Below are 23,025 nucleotides of genomic sequence, written 5' to 3' on the forward strand. Positions count from 1 at the left end.
TACTTCCCAATCTTTCAGTGACTGATGGCAGTATACCCTTCTGTTGTCTTGCTTTGCATTTTGAAATTCTTTATGGTCATCAAGACCCATCTCAAATGCTATTATGCTTATGAAGGCCTTCTGGATCTAGAACACTCCTGGAATCCTGTAATACTTGATTTGTATCGTTTGTTTCACTGGTAACTTTTCTTTATGGAAGAGAAAGTCCTTGAAGATAGGAGTGCATTTGATGCAGTTCTGGAGTTCATATCAATGAGGATTGCTAGGACGCCCTGATATAGCCAGTAGAACACTGCGCCTCCACAAGCAAAGGCCTTCCAAAAGCTGAGCTCCCTCCCACAGGCAACCATGGCTCAAGGCAATGAGTCAAGCACAGGTAAAAAGACAGGCGAGGAGGACGGAGACCTAGAAAGAAGGGATTTGGTAGGAGCTTGACTAGGAAAAGAGAGGACAATGAAGGGATTTTGATTAAAGATCATCATATACATATGAAATTATAAAAAAAATTCAATTTAAAAACCCCAACACATATTTGCTGAACAGCAATGTAGTAAGAAGGAATGGAAATTTTGCAGAAAGTTCAAGTGGAAACTGCCACCCAGCACTCATGTTAAATCATTTAGAGATTTTTATTTTGAGAATCTACAGAGTACAGCAATGTATGATTTTGCATAATAATTTTAACTGCTAACCCAAACTCTTAAACTTTGATTTCTTGTAGAATTATTTTGAAATTATCCTTCAATTTCTGCTACTTATTCACTGAAAGCCTCTATAATATCCTTTCTTCCTTAAGTACCTTGGTTAATTAAGCATGGCATCATTTGAATCAAATAGCCAAGGGGAATAAAATAATATATCAGTTAAATGAGGTTCATCTAAGATTTCATACCAAAATTCTTCCATGATTTATGATGTTAAATAATTTGACATTTGAAGGTGCTGTTATTTTTTCCCATCTAGTAACAAGCTAAGCCTGGAGGACTTGGAGCCACATCTCATTTGCTGAGACGAGGTCACAGGCACAGGTAGCTGTGGTAGAGCTAAAATGCTAAAGCCAAACCACAGTTGAAGGCACCTCCACATATGTGCACACCATTGTGCTTCACAAAAGCAGCACTCCCAAGTGAAGGTCAAATCAGCATGACAACCGTGGCTACCTTTCGGTTCTCAATCATGCAGTGTGGGAGAAACTTGCTTGAAATACAGTTAATCCCACTTGCATAGGACAGCATTTAATAGCAGCCAAATGTGGCAGGTAGAAATTATAAACACATTTGAAATTTTCTCAGCTCATTTTACCCACCAGGGTTGCTGTGATTTCAGGATAATTTAAAGACAAGGCAGCAAGTCAGAAAATGAAATGTTAAAGAGATTAACAAAGAAAGGGCAGAATGTTCTTTCCTCACTAATAGAGGAAGGAAGACATGCAAATAATACATGCACATGTTCAGACGAGGAAAATAACCCAGAGTCTCTCTCTGGGTCTTCCTGCCTTTCTTTCTCTCTTTCTCTCTCTGTCTGTCGTCTTTCTCTCTTTCTCTCTCTGTCTGTCATCTTTCTCTCTTTCTCTCTCTGTCTGTCTCTGTCTCTCACCCCTCCTTTCCCCTCTCCGGTCCCCTCAATTATGCTGATTAGTTTTCTGTCACAAACCTAGACTTACTTGGAAACAGACAGCATTGGACTCCATCAGATTAGTCTGTTGGCTATTTGATGAAGGAAGGCTCAGCCCACTGTGAGCAGGCTGTATATAAACAGGCAGCTGGGCAAGCTGGTAAGCAGTGGTCATCTATGCTGCTTTTGAACTCTTGCCTTGGTCTCCCTCACTGACAGACTACAACCTGTAAGTTAAGACACGCCCTTTCTTCCCCATGCTGATTTGGTCATTGCTTTATCATAACCAAAGAGACAGAAACTAGATCAGCAATGAAGAGAAACTCTTTGGTTCTTTGGGACTTTTCTCAATAGAAGGATTCCCTTATCTTATTTTTTTGTACAAGAAAAAGTAAATAAAAAAGAATTTCAAGGGCCAAGAGTAAGAAAAGAACTTGTAGCCACACCTTTAATAAGACAGACTCACAGCCAATCAAGCTATGCAGTACTTACTCTTTCTGAGTTGAGATGCAGACATAGCAGTTTCCCTATCCAATCTATCCCCAACACTAATCCCAAAGTATCTGCTGCAAAATGTTCTTTATTTGGATGCCTCCTAAATACACACTTACCCCATCAAGGGGTGAAGACATAAAAGTGTGTTTCACTCTAGATTCTGGAATGATAGTGTTTGAAGTAGTCATTTCGATAAGGATACTAGAAACAGCTAAATCCTTCTGATGTTACTACACAAATTCCTTTTATGTGATTGTCAGTGCAGCTTGAAATACACAGAAAGACTGGCTGTTCATGCCACAAAACTTGTGACACTAAGTGATCACTGAGAGAAAGGCAGGAAGGTGTACAATTAATAATTTTAGCAGGATACTCTCTGGTGTCAGGTTAGGAGAAATGATCAGGAAATGGATGCTGAGACAAACATTTGAAATGACAGAGGGTCACATCTGAGAGACAGTCCTATACTGACACTTCCTGTAGACCTGCTGACCACATGCTCCTCTGTGTGGAAGCATGGAGACGCTCCAAAAAGCTAAGATAACAAGAAATAAGGACAATTTAGCTGCCAGAAGACAGACCAGACAGAAGGACCAGAGCTCTCATGAAACAGCCTGATTTAGTCAAGGAGAGAACACTTTCCCCAGAACAGGAAAAAATAAACAGTTTGCTTTCTTCAAAGGAGCTAGTAAGGACAAAAGCAGGAAGTGTCCTTCCTCCTTTCTTGAGGCTCTCAGTGGAGAGTCAAGTGTGTGCATCAGCCATGCCAGGGCAAGAGAGAGCAAAGCGACAAAGCCTTCTATAATAGAAAGGAAATACAAGACTGTATCACCCAACACACTTCTCAGTTTGTTCTTTCAAAGAGGCTAGTACATGTGATGCAATCAGGTACTTCCTACTGAGACAGCCTTATACCTATGAATATGACCTCTTTAAACTTCCTGTAGGGTTCTTGCTCCTTAGTGCTCAAGGCAGCCTATTGTGCTAGGGAAAAACAAAATAAAAACAAAAACAAAACAAAACAAATGACAACAAAAACCTATTTTTTCTTTCAAACACAGATTCTGGGTTCCTATAAAATGGGTACTTACTAGCACCCCCCCCCACACCACATCCCACAAACACACACCCAATCTTTTCTTTGCTATGATTACTAAAGTATACCATATATTTGGATATTTTATTGTCAAATATTGAGACTCTAGATACTTGCCAGATAGATTTAAGAAAATTAATACTAACCATATGTCCTCCATATTCTGAATAAGATAAAAACAATGAGAACAAATAATTTATTTTCCTTTATAATCTCATAGTTATACAATTAATTTAATATGTTCCTTGGTGGACTCAGTCTATGATGTCATTCTGGAACCGAAATCAAATTTTACTAAAGTCTATTAAATGAGCGCAAAATAATGCATAGAGACTATCTCACTTATAGATCTGACAAGCTATATAATTGTGTTTGGTATTTATTATTTTGGATCCCAGAATAGTAAATAGAAAAGCTATACTGTTCAAAAGGAGTGGTTGCTCTTAGCCAAGCCCTTGGAAATTGTACCCATAGTGGAATACAATATTCATACTCTAATCAAGGAAGGGATGCTCCAGAAGAAATAATTGGAACTAATGATACCGAGAACTGACAAATGGCCAGAGATGATTCCAAGAGCTTTGTATGTATTATCTCCTTTAATCCTCACAAAAATGTCATCCAGTTTAGGAGAACAGACTCAGAGTGATCTGGACAGCTACCAATCACACAGAGAAGTGGTTGATACAGAAATGGAACTGGAGGAGTTATGGACTCCAGAGAATATTACAGGTGTCAGGAAACCTCTGTCCCTCTTCCAATTTCTTGGGGGTAACTTACTATATTATGCAACTATGCTTTTAATTAAGAAATTCAGAGGCAAACCTATTTGAATTTTTAATAATTGCATTATTCAATTTGGTAAAATTACATGTGCAATTGTTTTTTTATTTTTTAAGAAAATGTTTTTGAATTGCAAACTCAATATTATCTAGCTCTTTGCTTCTTGCCTAGGGAAAAAAGAGGAAAAGCTTCTAGAAAATGGGATTAGCCTTGGAGTCAGAAATTCCAGATAACATATGGGAGTGTTCTGAAGGAGTTCTCAGATAGGAATGGAGGATTCTGGGGTTTAAATGACCAGTGAGAGCTTTGTCACTTGGGTTCTCTTACTGTAAGGGATGGTTGAAATGTCTTCCTTTAGCATAGAGTTTTATTCCTAACAGAATCATAGTTCAATGAAAGGACAAATTTTCCTTTTTTTTCCCCCTGAAATATGAGCATAGTCTCCCTGAGGCTTTAGGATAACTTTTATTTCTGTCATGCAGAGGAGTGAATGATAAGGAAACAGACTTCTAGTGTTCATATACACAAGAACTCTTTTTATTGTTTCCTTTTAATGTTGACTCTCCTAGAAGAATCCTGGGAATAAACAAAAGATTGAAAAAAAACCCTACATTTCAGAGGACAATATTTGGACTTTGGTCTTCTTCATTTCTCTTCGGAGAGTAGGATCTTCTGGAAGAAGATGAGCTATCATTTCAGGTCTGCCTTTGAAAATGGAGAAGAGTAGTGGGCCTGAAGCAAGACTCCTATCCTTATGGTTTATACTTTCCTTCCGCATGCATGCATCCACCCACCCACCCATCCATCCATCCATCCACCCACCCACCCATCCATCCACCCACCCACCCATCCATCCACCCACCCACCCATCCATCCACCCATCCACCCATCCATCCATCCATCCATCCATCCATCCATCCATCCATCCATCTATCTATCTATCTATCTATCTATCTATCTATCTATCTATCTATCACTGTAGATCTTCCTTCAATGGGAAGTGGGGTAAGGGAACTAAATAGCAGTATAGAGTGGAAATCCCATGTCAAAAATACTCAGAATGAAAGAGGAGGGACAGGTGGATGATATAAGGAGTATATAGAAGACTTATATTCAGATATGTGCACAACACACACAATAGCTGAGTCAAAGTGCAGAGAAATAGGTGTGTGTGTGTGTGTGTGTGTGTGTGTGTGTTATGGGGCAGTTCCTTGCTAACAAAGAAGTGATCAGAAGACAAGTTGCAATAGCTGGTCCTCTTTCCTTCATGTGAATCCTGGGTCAGGTCATCAGGTTTGGCAGCAAGTGCCTTTACTCACTGAGCCATACATCTTATGTGTCCAACATTTTTGTAGAAGATGAAGTGAGCTGGATTTAAATATTCTAAGTAATTCATTTCCTCCTGTGTATTTGTGTAGTCAATAAGTTTTTTTAATAACATTACCTTCTTGCAATCATCTGCCTTGGGCAGAGCTCAATGTGAATAGTAAACGAGTTTTAATTATTTTTGTACTCCTAGAATTTTCAACTTTGTCCTGAAAAGGTAGTAGGTGATTTGTTGAACTGATGGTTATGATGATTAATAGATTAATGGTTTAAATAAAGGCAGTATGTTTATTTTCCAATCCATATAATATTACTTCACATATTTGACAAGTTATCTCTATACTTTCCCCTAGCTAGCCACTGATCTCCCAACTCAACCTCAGTGCTCGCTCACATCCCCGCGGCACTCTCCTGTCACCTACATATGTCCTCATCCGTTCATCACACATTCAGAAGGAAAGATTCAAAGAGTCCTTTATCACATTTTCTTTGTTGTTGTTGAGTATAAAAGTCCTTTTAAATTTCCTATAACCATCCTAAGAGCAAAGCATTTCAATACATTAAAATGTACTCACAGTTAACATAATAAAACCCCAACATTTTAGGTGTGTTTCTTTACCATCATTTATCAAGACTTTAAAAATAATTTGATAATGTTCCATGTAGAATTGTATGCCTATATCTCAATTACATCATGCTATAGATTTTCTCAAATTACAAATAATTTGTAATTTGAGAATAATATCACATTAAGTACTTACTATATTTCAGTGGAGAAATATCTGGTTATCTATCTAACCAACAACTTTTAAGTTGTACAGCATCAAACTTGTTACTGTGCTCTATGAGGAAAAAAGCCAATATACATGAATTTTTATGCATCTTTGATCTTCAATTTAAAAAAAAATTAAATTTTTTTGATGACTTGAAAGTCTCTTCTTATGACCCCTTTCTCAGAACTCAAGAGGCTCAGTTTTTTATTCAGTGCAACTGTAGTTCTCTATAGATCCCTTTATGCGTCTTGTATCCACTTTGAATACTTTCCTGTATTTTTATTTCCATTCACTTATTTTTTCTTTTTGAAGTGTTATTTTATTAATTCTTAAAATTATTTTTAAAATTAATTTTATATACTTTCTTATAAAAACATAAATAAATAAAAACATCACACACTACAATTAACTGTACCCAAATTCCCATGCAACTGAATAAGTATTGATCCAGTTAGAAAGGCATTCAGAATGGCTGTATAGCATTACATTAAATGTTATACTCTTAGAATTGAATGCATCTTACCTACATATCCATTCCTAAAACAAAACAAAGATTCATGGCAGACATAACAAACTAAAAAAAGGTAATAAAAAATAGTTTGTTTTCTTTTATGTTACTACTTATATCCCTCTGGCTAAAAAGAAAATTTTATATATTTTGATCACCCTTTCCTAGCATTCCTCACAAATCTACCCCCTCTAACTTCCTAACTATCCAACTTCCTGTCTTCATCCTTGCTTCTCTTCCTTTCTCTTCCTCCTCTTTTTCCTTCTCCTTCTCCTCTTCTTTCAAAGCCCAACTCCAATTTCTGTTGCTACAAATATTCTTGGCTATAGGGATAACCCCTGGATCATGGTTGTCCTACCATGATCACACCCTTAAATAAAACTTATTCTCCTCCCAGAAGACATCAGTTGGCAATAGTTATTCATCTAGTGATAAAACTTCCTGCCCACTAACCACTTCATTATAGAATTTTGTCAGGCTTTAACTTGTACAGGTCTTGTGCATGTGAGCAGTTGTGTATAACTGCTCTGTTTTGTTGAGAAGATTGTTTTGTTATAATCACCCAGTGATTCTACCTCGTATAATCTTCTGCAATGTCCCCTGAGCTTTGTGGGGAGGTGTCTGACATAGATGTTCCATTTGGAGCTGGGGACTCAGAAGTCACTTACTCTTTGGATGGTGAGTGGTTGTAGCTCTGTGTTAAACATCATCTACTACAAGAAGCAGCTTCTTGAAGAGAGCTGGGAGATGAACTGATCTATAGATATATCAATAAATTCTTACGAAGCAGTTTAATACTATGCCATTTAGTAGAATAACAGTAGTAAAATTTCCCCTAGGGTCTATGAACTATGTATAAACAGGTTCTAAGAGTACCCAGTCTGTGTTCATTCTTGTGGATCAGAACTTAATCCAATCAGAAAGTGTTTGGTTACTCCTCATTCATTATTACAGCTCACAGGAGCAGAGACAGGGAAGACTGATGATGTCTATGCTCCTCTGGCAGCATGCAGAGCACCTTCTAGAGCTATGGAAGCTAGCCAGTGGAGAGCCGGGTTACTACCAAATGGATTTCCCCGTATCTATTATCTATTATATGATCCAACTATATCATTCTTGGGCATATACCCAAAGGACTCTATATTACTACAGATTTTCCTGCTCAACTATGTTAACTGATGCTCTAGTCACAATAGCCATGATGTGCATATAGGCTAGATGTCTATCAATTGTTGAATAGATAATGAACATGTAGTATATTTGTAGAATGGAATATTACTCATCTGTTAAGAAAAACATAAAATTTTCTTATAAAATTTTCAGGCAAATAAATGGAACTTATAAATAAATAAAAACACCACACAGCATCATCCCAAGTCAAGCAATCCAGAAAAACAAATGTCACACATTTTCTCTCATATGATGATACTATCTTTAAATTTTAGGCCTGATTGTTTCCTGTGAGAACTCCACAAATGTCACAGAGCATTATGAATACAGAGAGACAGAGGTTTGAACATTACCAGCTCTCGGGGCAGGAAACTCCCTTCCTGGCGGGCAATGATGAGTGACACTGTCTCTCCCTGCTTGGTGCTCCTCAGCATGGCCACGAGTTCTTCCTGGGTTCTTCCTGTGACATCTCTGCCATTTACCTAATGAGTAGAATCATATATGCAACCACAGTTAGAACATTTCCTATCACCCATTTTGTCCCACTTATTTGAGACAGGCATCGATTGCTATGTAGCCCAGGATATTGCTGTGTAGCCAGGGTTGTCCCTGAACTCAGATGTTTCTGGCAGAGCTCTTGAGTGCTGGTACTGTAGACATGTGATACTATGTTCAGTTCCTAAGTGTTTTGTTGTTGCTTTTTAAATGATCTATATAGTGAATTAACTGTGCAATAAATGCAGTGAAGTTCTAAAAAGGTAATACTAAACACATGGGCAGATACACATGTTCAATAATAAAATGACTATCCTAATTTTGATACTAGACAAATTCAATCAGTAAATTATTTTATATTCACATTTTCCCCTAATTCATCACATTTTTACAAAGGAAAAAAATCAGAGTGAGAAGTGTCAGAAATTAATTTGTCAAGTATATATGAAATGGTTTGCAATATACCAGGCATAAGTGAAATTACTTCTCATATGGCAAATTACTCTGGAAATACATGCTTTGGTGAAATCCTAAATGTTCTTTTTGTCTGGAAAAGCACTGTCAGCATGTTACCACAGGTTATTAGAAATTAGTCTCAGAGTCTCATTTGTCAGGCTGAGCATCCTTTGTGATCTAGAACTACATGGAATACTAAAATGTTTCCAAAACACGTATTCTCAGGCATGAAGTTTTGAAAGCAACTTTTCATGCCACAGAAGATTTAAAACCAGCCAGTCTCAAATAAGATTTCTCTCCAGGTCAACTGAGCAGAGCTCCTTATCGAGAGGAGGATATTATTGAACAGAAATACATGGGAGGAACAAGCCTCACATTTTGGGTATTCTAAATACTTCTCCATGCCAAACCAACTCAGCATCTCTCTTCCTGAGCACGACAAGCAGTGCTGATTCGGGTGTGGCACTTTCAATAAGACACCCCTTAAAGTTTTGGAGAAACTACTGTGAAGACTTGTATAAGATTATGAAATTGTTAGCCCCAGCTCACTATTTATTGATTCATATATCACTGGTTAAAGGAAGAAGGGTTTTTTTTTTAAAAAGGTATTATTGAGAACCATATTTCTGACCTTCTTGGGACATGCACAGTTAGACTCTTCATTAACTAGTTTTATAATTGACGTCGTTATCTTGTCTACAAGTAATAATTTTCAATATATGTTACATTAAAAATTAAACATTAATATATAATCAGCCCTCAATAACTGTGAATTTAATCATAGAAATTTAATCAACTTTGGATAAAAATACTGAAAAAGCTGCATTTGTACTGAATATAAGCAAACTTTTGTTTCATTATTTTTTAAACAAGACAGGATAACTGTTTATGTAGCATATATAGAATTGTTAAAGCTTAGGAAGATGATAGACACATTTTCCAATGACCATCGCCAGTAAGTCTTTCCATATATGACCTTTATACTTATCAATCTTGATACTTTCTAATTATCATTTTCAGAAATTCAACTTACTTCACTTTTAAAAAAGATTTATTTACTTATTTTATGTATGTCAGTACCCTGTTGTCGTCTTTCAGACACACTAGAAGAGTGCATAAGAGCCTATTACAGATGGTTGTGAGCCACCATGTGGTTGCTGGGAATTGAACTCAGAACCTCTGGAAGAGTAGTCAGTGATCTGAACCTCTGAGCCATCTCTCCAGCCCCATCTCCCTTTATTTTTAATATCTTACTTTTTATATCTTTTCATTCTACCATGCCTGTCAACCTAGAATTCACATCACTATCCTCCCACATAAACACTCATTAAAGCCAGGGATCTGTATTGGCCATCATCATAACTATATCTAAGTCTATGTCTAGTTCTATATCTATATCATCCACTCTATCTCTTTATCTCTCTCTAATTTATGCATGAAATTCCTAACCATAACCTATTCTCTCTGAACTAAGTGATAATTTGAGGTATCATTTATTTGCTAATGCAATGCTAGTTAACATATAGGAGATAGACATCTGCAGTTGTTAGAGTTTGGGCGTGGTACTGGAATAGCAACTGACTACTACATATGTTTGTTTGTTTATTTAAGTATAAACAAATGTTTTACTACACAAATTAACTTCAATTCTTACCTCCAAAATTCTGTCCCCTGATTGAAGGCGGCCATCCTTTACTGCTGCTCCCTTTGGTAAGATGTTTTTTACAAAAATGGGACCAGGACCATGTATAGAAGAATCTCTGGTTACCACAGTGAAACCAAGTCCTTCAGGGCCTGGCAGGCGGGATCAGAATAATGCAGTCACTTTAAGCATGAGTAACATCACATTCACTCTTTTAGTAAACTCTGCCTAGGTTATATAAAAGTATACAAAGTAAATTATTTACAGCCCTGTAAATTTTACATAGGCTTTAGTTTTCTCATTTTAAATAAAGATTACAGTTCCTAACAGGCAATGGTAGCATCAAGGTGAAGTCAGGATCCACTATATATACATAATACTTTTGTTTACTCAGGTTCTAGAAGATAGTGTGTGCCACCCAAAGCATTGATTCCACAGTAATCTCCTGACTTCATCTTCTGTCCCAAGAAGGTGACCTCTTCTGCTGGGGTTTTGTGGGTCTCTCCACCAACTGAGTAGTTTGTGGCTCAGACCTCTGCACGTATCCTGATTGCTAGACTGCAGTAGATACTCTTTTGTCCCCAAGGTTTTCCTGTCCCCTTCCAGTTTTTTTTCAATCTCCAACTTCTCCATTCTAGTGTCTAAAGATATACGTAGATTTCTCAACACTAAATAATCTGTACTTTATTATTAGTGTTTCTTGAAGCTTCTTTCATGAATAAAATATGGCTGTGTGGCTAAGATTTCTGTAAAGACCATGCTCTCCAGCCTGTAGCATCCTGGGAGTAGTAGAATGTTTAGAGTATGGGGCTTAATAGAAGGATGCTACGTCATTAGGGGCATTCCAGAGAAGGAGCTATGGCCCCGTTGGCCCTCTTGTTTCTTTCTCTTTGTTTCTGGACTACAGGAGGCCTGCTATAGCATGCATTCTCCTCATGCTCCACTGCTTTGTCATATGTCCAAAAGCAATTTACAAACAATCCTTGCACTGAAACTTCCAAGATTGTGAGCCCAAAATAACCTTTCCCACTTTATATCCCTTGTTTAAGCTTTAGGAAGTTGACAGACATACTTTCCTATGGCCATTGCCAGTAAGTCTTTCAATATGTGACCTTATTTCTTAACAATCTTTGATGCTTACTAATTATCATTTTTAGAAATTAAGTCTCCCTTCATTTTTAATATTTTTATTTTCATATCTCTCTCATCCCACCATGTCTGTAACCTGGAATTCTCACCACTGTTCTCTCACAAAAGCACACTTGATGCTCAGGCTTATTGGGCCAGATTCTCCTCTTGTCATCTTTGCCTCAATCAGATCTGTGAGTCACTGTTACTATCATCTCCTTATAGAATGGAGCTAGCATCTGTTTGGTTCATTTGTCCTCTCTCCTCTCACCTCTCCATCCCTCTGTGTCTCTGTGCCTCGCCCTCTTTCCTGAATACTTCAAACTATGCTATGTTTCTCCTTCAATCCAGACCCTGCCATTATCAAATATCCTCATCTACTTAAAATTCTAATTTCAACCAATGGTATTTCCAGTATGCAAATTGCTCTGGCTGAAAACCTTAGCTGAAACTGTAATTTGTCTTTCTTCCTTCCTACAACCATTTATCTATTAAGGAGTGTCTGTTATAGTTTCACATTTAGGCAGAGGCAATGCACCTGGTTGGTTGGCTCCCTTCTCATGACTCTGTGTCTGATTCACCTCCTTATAGTCGAAGTGCTGAACTGATATGCTAGCTGTGTTATTGGTACATGATAATGCATTTGGACATGGCTTATTTGTAATGCATTGACAGACAAGTATGTAAAACTCTGTGCCTTCTTTTTCACTTGCTTTATTCACAGGATAAGAGTTTGTCAATGAATAAAATTTGATTGGAGAAATCTTCTCAGAATGTTTTCTACATTCTAATGGAAGATACATGTTATTTGTTTCTGAATTTACAAATAATATTTAAAAGTTTTATGGTGGCCATTACATAGCTAATTCAATGAAAAAAAACTATTGGAGTCTTTGAATTGGCTTTAAAAACTTCAGCAAGTTACAATGGGATGAAAAAATATTAGGGAGAAGTCCAAATAAACAGGAACACACAGCACATGGGCACTCGGGCATGTGTGTAACGCTGCAGCCATACGCATGTACACGTGGCCCAGGATGACGGCTTTGTGATGGAAATGGACAAAAATTAGAAAAAAATTAAGAAAGGTTTTATGCAGTTTTGAAAGTAGGACTATCTTGAAGAAATATAATATTGAATTTCCAATTAATAAACATTATCTGTTATCTTTCTGAAGAGTAAACCTTGCACTGATATAAAACCATTCAAGAGAGCCAGAGGCCATATTGTTAAACTGGCCTAATGGATGCTTTAAAAAAAAAAAAATCACTGGCTTACTCAAAATGAGGACAATTAACCTCTCCTGCCTACTGAGGCTGAGTGAGAGGCTTTTTATCAAGTCTGTACTCACTCTGTCTTCCTCATGGTCTTCACTGTCTTGTCTCGAATCCTCTCAACTTTGGAGGAGAAAAGATGAAGAAAGTACTACAGTTTTAAGAATGTAAGTTATCCAAGTATACACTCGAATCTATTCTTTGATACAATTAAATAAAAAGAGACTCAAGTAAATTAACCTTAATGCATTTCTCTTAACTAGTTTTACATGGTACAATAATAGAACACTATTAAGCATAATTTAATAATTACCTTTCTTAAGGTCAATCTTGATTTTTTTTGCATTTTTCTTGCTGCCAAACCCCATGAGAGGGGAGAGCGAGGGAGAGGAAGGTTTTCTTCCTAGTCTTGGAACTCGGGGGCTCTTGCTTTGCTGCGGGGAAGCTGACTCTTCTGCTTCAGGGCTGTTAGCTCTTGTTAGAGTTACTGCCTTTAGTCCTGGTTTCCCACGAGCAGGAGCTGGTGGCTTTGTTCTCGAAGGCCCATCATTGTTGCCAAAAATGTTCAGTGGTCCAATGACTGATTTTTCATATTGTTCACGGTTTTGAGGCAGAAGCACATGGAGGACCACACTGGGAGATTTCATTGCCTGACGGAAGACATCTTGGGCCCTTGGATGAGTGAACAAACAGAGAATCATACTGTGTTCTGACACAGCACTTCCTAAGGTGCCCAGGCCTGGGGCAAGCAGAGCAGTCTGGGATCAGAGGTAGAGGAGGCACGGGGATTATCTCTACGGTATCACTTATTTACTACCTGCCCATCATGGCGCTTCCACACTGGCTACACATGCACGATGACTGTGTACAATCCTCTAGTTTATTTTTTGTTAACACCTACATAAAGTAAATATAATTCACTTGCATTTAACAAGTTAAAGTGGGACCTCAGAGCAAAAGAACTAAGCACACAACTCTTAGAGTTCAAGTGTTTTTAAATATGAAAATCTAACCAGAAGTACTGAAGCACATATTAAAAGCAAACTTAAATCCTTCTCATTCTTAAATGAGGTTATTAATCAGTTATTTTTACTTGTCTCCAAGTTGGCTTTGACTCAACGCCTACGTTTTATGAATCTGTTGCTACTTTTATAAAATAGGGATCATCAAATTGCTTAGCCTTTGCAAAACAGGACAGCAAAATATGCAAATAACATAATTGTTATTAATTATCATAATTCTGTCAACAATAGTTGAATGGATTAATTGTTTTAGAAAGATGTCATTTCATTCTACCTCTAAACAGCAGTAGTGATTCATGTCTTCTGGCAACCATCAGCCCCCAGTATTGAAAAGTAGTGGCCTGAGAGATGCTATGTTATGAGCACTTTGGCTGAGAAGCAAGATAAGATGCTGATTGTTAGAGAAGATTATTTCTACTTAGCTTCCTACCTTAGAAGCCCTGCCAAATATCAGTGCACAGCAATATATATATACACACACACACATATATATAATGTGTGTGTACACATATATACACACATATATACATATATACATATGTATGAATGCATATATGTATGTATGTATATCTAGATACCTAGTGAATTCTATCTATTCCAACTCCTGTTCTATAGGTATTCCACATAATATTTTCCACATTCAGAACGATGATTTCTTGAGGTAGAACATTTTAATTTTAGTTTTTACAAGTTGTTTCTATTACTTGCTGATGAGTCCTCATAGGCACCACCCACAGGTTTTCACAGTTTAAGGGAGACTGACATCAAGGATGGTAATTAATAAGCTGAATTAATTGTCTGTGAAAAGAGCCAGTAAATGCCAGTCTAACTGACCCATAGCCTAAGAGAAACAAACCCCTCCATTCCTGGATGCCCAGAAAGACCCCCAGGCCGGAAGGCTTGCTGCATTCTATGGCTCAACCTCCCAACAGACATCAGGCACACGTGTTGGCCACCTCTGAATATGTTAAAACATCAAATGCATTCAGAAATGGATGGTCAGAGGTCACTTAAAGGGAATTGCCTTGACATTCCTCCTATGATTTTTGATCACAGTGAGTTCGGCAATGATTATAAATATTCAAGAGATCAACAAAGTCAATAAAACAATGAAAAACTGCTTACTGAGCAAAAGTTTTGTCCAGGAGTTCCACATTGTTGATTTTTACAATGCATTCATTCTCCTGAAATAGCCCCTCCTGCTTGCACCTGCTGTTTTCTTCGATGCCTCGGATGAAGAGTCCAAGGATCCTAAGTGAAACATTTAGGTTGAAATAAAACATCCGAGTCCCAATGTATTCATTACGGCTGCTCTCGCAGCTACCCAGAAATATGCATTGGTTTCTCTTTACTTAACAGAATATATTTCTATTCAGCCAAATGGTTCACCTTTCAAATTCATACACAATCAGACACTAGACACTCACATACCAGACACTCACCCCCCCACACACACTTACACACCTACTTGAAGACAAATATCCATACCATAAATACCAACCCATTTCTTTGTTTGCCTTGATCTTAAAAGATCAGTACTGATCAATAAAGAATACACTACCCAAGACAAGAGTATGACTAGCAGCATCAGAGTTAACTGTAGGGAGGCCTGGCTGAGCGGCAACATAGAAACTTGGGGCCGGTAATGGGAGAGGACTGTTTCACAGTCTTATTATATGCTCTAGCATTTTGCGTTTTAAAAAGTAAATGAACATTTCACCTCAGACCCTATTCTCTATAAGGACTGTCCCTGTGCCTCTGGATCAAGTCTCTGCCAGGTGTTTTCTCCATCCCCAGGATGGCCAGATGAAGTAAGGCTGGAGCATCACATCATGTAAATAAGGTGGAGTAAAAGTGTCATCAATGAGCTAATCTGATAGAGCAGGCAAGGACCACCGCAGACCTAAGATTCAGAGCAGTACCCAGAGGGGCCTGAAATGAAAGAAAATATAAAGGAAACATAGCAAACAATTTTTACATTTGCTATGCAGTTCTTCCATATCCATGGAGGTTTCTAGAATCCCCTTTGGGGACCAAACACTGTGGATGCTCAAGTCCTGTATGAAAACTATCATGCTATTTGCATCCTTCTGTATGTTTTAATTATCCCTAGCTATTTGAATAGCTAATATAATGTGTAGTGCATGATAGCATATAAACATCTGTATATACTCAGCACAGACAGAAGATTATGTTGATATATTCAGTCCTGAGTTGGTAGAACCTGCTGTGATTGAGAATCTTGTGGACACAGATTCTGGTATTCACAAGCAGGCTGTATATGCACATGTGTATATGTGTGTTTCCATATGCAAGCTTTATTACCCTCATAAAGCCAAAACTAAATCTACCACAAGAAATGACTCCTCTACATACTTTAGTCATTGCTCACTTTGGTGAAGTCCTTTATCTTTGTGGCATGACACAGGCCTCACTGGGTGTCACACTGAGAAAGACCGATGGGCTTCCCCAGGCATCTGTGGAAGTGGAGAAACTACTGTCTCTGTGTGTTCCCTGTCACCTTAGTTATTCTATTAAGTCACTACCTTTTGAAGAAAACCTTGTGAGCAATATTACACAGTCCCTTTGTGTTAAATTTTAAATCTAAATAAAATATGAGCATATTTTATGTGTGAATAATAAGGTCAGCCACGTGAAAAGGGCTGTAATGAAAGCAGGGGGAAAGTGGTCTGCCTGATCGAGTGGTCGTAACTGAACCTCTGTCTCAGGCCTCAGGTCATTAAGGAGTGTAGACCACCTCCAGGTATCAATGGGCAGGGTTCTCACCCAATAGAGCTCAGCCTCCTCCTTCAGAAGCATTAATAAGGGAACAGTGTGTGTTGCTGATGAGCTAGTGGTAGTCATACCAGCTACTGTAAGGAAGGGCTCAAGGTCATCTGGCAAAGTCTCAGGTTTTATCCTTGAATTCTAAAACTTTACTAAATTAACCACACACATCACAGGACCTTTCTTTCTTAGCACAGTGCTAAAGTGAAACTCTTTGACATGAAAAAAGGGGGATTAGATCAAAATCGTGCTTTCTCCTAAATTAAACTGCTCTCTGTTGGTTCACAGTTTAGAGTTTTGTTACGGTGGCTCCCCATAACATGATCCATTAGGAGGCTCACGTGTGGTTATAAACCAGTTTATGTAAGTGATATTTTTTTAACAAGCATTCAAGTCTTCCTTTAATTTAATTCAGTACATCATCAGTCATGTAATGTTACTCCCTAGGATTTAATTTCACATTTTGGGAGATGAATTAATTCTTTCGGGCCACTGGGTTGCAATTTAGCTAGCATATTACAGCTGGAGCATGCTATGTGAACCTCACTGATCTAAATAACCTAACTTTCCATGAAAAATTTATTGACAGAATAAGCCCAACTGTAAAACCTGTATGTCAGAGGTAATTTTGGTAAAATGTAAAACTGACTGATTTCATTAGTTTGGTCCCCAGCAACAAACCCATCCAGCCCCACCCTCCCTATTATCTGGAAGGAGTAAATTCCCTGCAGTATGAAGTCATCTCTACCTCTGTGGGGGAAGCTTATAAACCACTTTACTTTTACTTACTGGTGGTGATAGCTGCCTTACTTAAGATAAAAACGTATCAGACCTAACAATTATTACTGTGGTACAATTATAGGATATGACTAGGCCGTTCACTCTCCTCACATTCTGAACCTCTTCCTGTCTACTTCACTTTAGCTGTTTAGCTATCTTTGTTATGAAATAGAAGTATATTATCTATTTTTTTAGTGGAAAAATAATTTTTAATTTTTTAAATTTAATTAACATTATAAAATAAAATTAACATTTTTGTCTGTTTTTCTTTGTTTGCAAGGATTTAGTGTTTTGTGCCTATTTTCTTTCCTTAAAAAACAAACACAATAAAACCCCCCAAAACAACGACAAAAAAGGGAAAGCCAAGGGCCCTCAACACAAGATGTCTCCAGCATCTCCTCCTCCAGTAGCTAATGGATTCCTATGGACTCCAGCTGACTCAGTAGCCAGAGTAAGGGTCTCTTTCAGTAGCAGGTGTGGCAATTTTTTTTTTTTTTTTTTTTTTTTTAGTGAAAAACAAAACACTGGAAGCAAAACCAATTACAGTAGTCTTAATAAAGAATTAAATATAAATTCTAATTTAAAATAATGAGACAAACTAATAAATGGAAGGAAATTAAGAGCTAAGCACACCACTATGAGCTAAGCAAGCCCGTGCTCACACAGTGAGGCCAGATGGCAGAATGAAGGCAGACACTTGTCTGACCTGCTCTACAGGCAACCCCATCAAGACACATGGCTTGAGTTAAGAGTGCTGTTTCAGCCTGGACTCATTACTTCTTAACTTTTATTGGTGCATGTCTCCACTTCCATATGATTTTTAATGTATGTTTTAATTAAATTTCCTTTCTACAACAGTAGTAGATACTAAAAATATATAATAGAGCCACTTCTTCAAGTTATTGAACAGTTGACAATGAGCTTAAAATGAAACCCCATTTATGAATCAGGCTGTTTTTATTTTATCCAAAAATAATCATCATACTGACAATTTATATATTCATGGGTTGTGGGTTTTACAAGGAGATATCATATTTTTAATGTCATTTCATCCCTATAACTTTGATGGAAAGTAAATTGTCATTACAGATGAATTTAGGGGACCAGCTGGCAGTTATGTGAAGAGAACACTGGGATTAATTCCTTTGAGGCTAAGTCAAATTCTCTTCCCAACCCTTTTCCACACTTGTCCTAGGACTAAGAACCCCACAGAAAAACAGTGGAAATCAATACAGTCTGGTCTATTCCCCTTATTTGAAACGAGAGAAGGTGATTTCCCATCTAGAGGGCCAGCTTCTTTTCTCAACTACTGAAAATGAAGGATGGTGACCATCACTGTGGATTTTTTCTTTCTGTTCATTTTGGGGAATTGCAAAGATCCTATGTTCTATTCCAGGTTCATTAAACTAAAGGTCCTGGTAATTTAACCACTCTGGTATTTCACAAAGCTCTATCAGCACACTTCTGCCAAAAGCCATTAGGATTTCTCACGGGAACTGAATAAATACTCACCTTGTCTGTCAAAAACAACCCTGGTCTGTCCTTTGCCGTAACCCATAACATATATAAACACACTTATTAACACACACAGGAAACCAGACAATAAGAGCCACTGGCTTTTCGGTTCATTTCTTTTTAGAGACCATTCATTCCAGCAGGAGCTTGGCATCAGATGTTATATGGGAGAAAAATAAGGTGATGTCTTTGCAATTACAGGTAGCAGATGGCTACCTGCAAAAGACAGTGCCAACCCAAATATCATGAGTGAGGCTGCTTGTCCTTTGATACGGCCAACTGGATTGAGTAAATATCCAGAGCCAGTAAATTAATACTATCTAACCTTCGGGGAAATTGTGGTTCTAGAAAGAGCAAAGGAATGAGAACAAGTCAGAGACTGCAGCGTTGAAAGACTAGGAGGGCAAAAAATAAATCAACGGGCTTCTCTGATCCTTGATCTATTGGGCTAAAATAAAATGCTCTTACTTTTCAATGATCACTTAAGAAAATGGATCTAGGCTATTGCTTATAATCAGGCCCTGTTCGTGAAAAGCTGATTTTTCCTCCAGGGTTCTGGGAACCCTTGTTAGGGCCAAGGGAGTGCTAGAGCAGCCATCTTCTTGAAGGCTACGCACCTACCAGAAGTGCCATAAGGTCATTAGCCTAGCATTATGCCAGCTCTGTGGCACACACATTTTCATTCTCTGCAGTAAAACAGATTTTATATCCAGTCAGATGTGGATTTCAAGACACAAACACTAACAATCTAAATTAGCATTTGCCAGTATGGATTTATCAGCAAATGTCTTTAAAATTCTAAAAGGTTGAAATGAGTAGTCTTCAGTGGCCTGAAATGTATCTCGGAAAAAAACAGTAACAACAAGATACATTTTTTTTCTATAACAAAATCACTGTGTGTTTTGTGGCTGATAAGCTGCTAGAATGTAAATACTTTTTTATTCATATATGTATATGTATATATGAAGAATTTGGAATTAACTATCTCCATTCATTGAAGTCTCTTTTATAATGCTAAAAAACATTCAGATATGACATTTGTCTAACAATATGTTAAAATCTTTGCCAAGAAGCCTATTTACTATTCGTCACTCTCAAGGGTGCACCAAGAAAGTACTTCATAATTAATTGTAAGTGGGGAAATTGGGATTTCTTTTCTTTTCCTCTGCATCTTAGAAATAAATGATTTTAGTCTGTTTTTAAAGCATGATCCCAACCAAAGTACTACTTAAGGAGTCTATCTGAATATGCAGATTTCCACTTAACTTTGTCCTGGAAAAGGCATTTGTCATGGTTTTCATGGACACCAGCATGTGAAACAAGGAAGGCTCCTTACCGTCCACTCAGGGATGAAAAGAAGGGTGCCACATGGATGCCCAGGGGGTCTCCTTCCCCAGAAACCTCCACAGCTCTCGTCATATCACTGGGCAGAGCAAAACAGGAGCACAAGTAAGTCTGAGGTAAAATCCAGATGAGGCACATTAAGCCATCTCCATGCCCTCGCTGACTTTATCAACTGATGTAATTGATTTATGGTGCACGAGTATAGGGCTTGCTGGTGTTTGTGGAAGATCCACAAAAGAAACACCTTAAAAGGTTCCCTAATTTCCAATTTGAATCTTTCTTGAAAACCAAAAGTTGGAAAAGGACTCACTGCTAAGCCAACTTCCCACTTAATCTGCAGAAATCAACAGAGATAAAAAGAGGTTCACAGGTGGAATCTGTCCCCAATGAGACTTTCCTGAAAATGACTGCACAGACCATAAACACACAGAACAACTCCAGCTAGGCCTATGCTTGAAGGCAGGGTTTTCTCCCCAGAAAAGGGGAAACATGGAATAAAAATATTTATTAGAAAACGAACTGGACTGCAGTTTATAATGCCAGGGAAGGCACAGTTAGGAGCACAGTCAGGCATGTTCAAAGCAATGTAAATCAAAGCTCGCATCCATTGGACTCAATGGAACAATTCCAAGTATTCACCTTCTGGTTTATTTATTTATTTCTATCTTTAAGGCAGAAAGAGGGGTTGCAAAAACCAGAGAAAATGTATTATAGAAAGAAATAGAAAGTCTGACCTCCTAACCTAGCTCAGATTAAGGAAAGGATGAGCGAGAAGCAGTAACGGGTGTGTGTATGACTGAAATGCACAATGCATTAGAAGCCTCTGAGTCTACGCGGTGGAGCTAACAAGTGTTTGTAAAGATGAAAATAATAACTGTGAACGATTATTGGCTCCTTTAATCCTAAAGAGGGAGAGAGAGAGAGAGAGAGAGAGAGAGAGAGAGAGAGAGAGAGAGAGAGAGAGAGAGAGAGAGAGAATGAGAATTGCCAGTGGAAATGGTAAAGTTGAAGCCAGCACCACCTTCCTGGAAATTGTAAACATATCCCTATTGTTTTCCATTCACGTCAAGATGACCTGAAACAAGATGTCAAATAAAGAGCCATGGCTATCTCAGATTCTCTTCTGCTCCAAACTGAAAACATTAAAAATTTGGGTCCTTGGAGGAAAGTTGAGAGCAGCATTAAGGAAACAAAGTGGCTGATGAATTCACCCTGCATGAAGCATTTTTAAATTATCAACCATATGTGTGTGTGTGTGTGTGTAATATATATATATATATATATATATATATATATATATATATATATATGCTACTCAGTAGATTAGACTTATTGTTAACATGTTTTCCAAGCAAGCATATCATCAGTAAGAACTAAAATGTTAAAATAAAATACAATACAATAAAGGGAAGACAGTTTCTAGCATTTCGGAGAGATGATTCAATTTCAGAACTGATAATAAGTTTCAAATGATCTTCTCTCAGATATTACTAAAACATTCAACTTGTTCAGTGAAGCAGGCTATAGAAGAGATCTGCAATAAAATCACAAACCAAACAAACATGAGCACTGTGACATGGAGCATAAGGACTTGTTTCTTTATGAGTGAAGGGGAAGGGTATGAACATATATATGTCTGGAGACACTAATGTGCATTGTAAGTCCTGAAAGGAAAACACTTGCAGGGTACATAAACTTGTGTAGATTTAATGATCTGATACAGTATTTTTTATAGAATGCATTTACAATTAAATTTAAGGCCAACTCCAATGATACTGACATGAAAACTTTGGAAACTGAGACTTAATTCTTTCTTAACCACTAAAAGATGATTATCCTTCTGTCTTAGTCAGGGTTTCTATTCCTGCACAAACATCATGACCAAGATGCAAGTTGTGGAGGAAAGGATTTATTCAGCTTACACTTCCATATTGCTGTTTATCACCAAAGGAAGTCAGGAATGGAATTCAAGCAGGAACATCAAGCTTCCTGACTAAGCAGGAGCTGATGCAGAGACCATGAGAGATGTTACTTCCTAGTTTGCTTCCCCTGGCTTGCTCAGCCTGCTCTCTTATAGATCCCAAGACTACCAGTCCAGGGATGGCACCACCCACAATGGGCCCTCCCCCCTTGATCACTAGTTGAGAAAATGCCTTATAGCTGGATCTCATGGAGGCATTTCCTTACCTGAAGCTCCTTTCTCTGTGATAACTTCAGCCTGTGTAAAGTTAACACACAAAACCAGCCAGTATATCTTTATAATTCTTAGTTTTCCCACTGTCACAACTCTCTTCTGACAAATATATTAAGTATCCCTATACCACGGGACATCACCCACACTTAATGTAGAAGCTATAAAATATTAGTGTTTAGTCTAGAGCAGACTTAAAGATTTCAGCTCATAAATGGCTTTTATAGATCTTGGCTTCCATGGAATTCATTTCTTTTTCTATTTTATAAATATTTCTTTAAGTCTACTCAAAACCTTTCTTGTAAACATAATAAATTCTATGTATAATATTATATTAGTATTAAGTAATTATTAAGCTAATGTTTTTATATTCTACTAAGTAAATCTTATGCTTTATTCTTATTCAAAACTACTAAAAGTATGAAGAAGATGCTGTTTAAATGCATTTCTATATGAAATTCCCTTTTTTCAATATTTCATGGTAAAATTTTAATTTTCCTTTAAACACAACAGTCATAATTCTTCAACTAAGAGTCTTGACAACCTTTTTAAAGTATTCAAGAAAAGTTATCATTGGGCTGGACCTAGGACACACACACACACACACACACACACACACACACACA

General features: G+C 37.6%; 1 protein-coding gene across 3 annotated transcripts in view; it reads right to left on the reverse strand.

Annotated features, from left to right (window-relative positions):
* Pard3b (par-3 family cell polarity regulator beta) overlaps window positions 1–23,025 on the reverse strand; it is a 1,018,635-nt gene that overhangs the window by 447,741 nt on the left and 547,869 nt on the right. For all 3 annotated transcript variants that reach the window (XM_052192632.1, XM_052192630.1, XM_052192631.1), the window contains exons 6-10: window positions 20,201–20,287; window positions 14,908–15,033; window positions 13,074–13,432; window positions 10,371–10,510; window positions 8,119–8,247 (exon numbers count right to left, since the gene is read on the reverse strand). In XM_052192632.1, coding sequence (XP_052048592.1) covers window positions 8,119–8,247; window positions 10,371–10,510; window positions 13,074–13,432; window positions 14,908–15,033; window positions 20,201–20,287 — 841 coding nt within the window. The remainder of the gene's footprint in view (window positions 1–8,118; window positions 8,248–10,370; window positions 10,511–13,073; window positions 13,433–14,907; window positions 15,034–20,200; window positions 20,288–23,025) is intronic.

Source organism: Apodemus sylvaticus, chromosome 9, assembly GCF_947179515.1.
Source record: "Apodemus sylvaticus chromosome 9, mApoSyl1.1, whole genome shotgun sequence".
NCBI classification, from domain to species: domain Eukaryota; kingdom Metazoa; phylum Chordata; class Mammalia; order Rodentia; family Muridae; genus Apodemus; species Apodemus sylvaticus.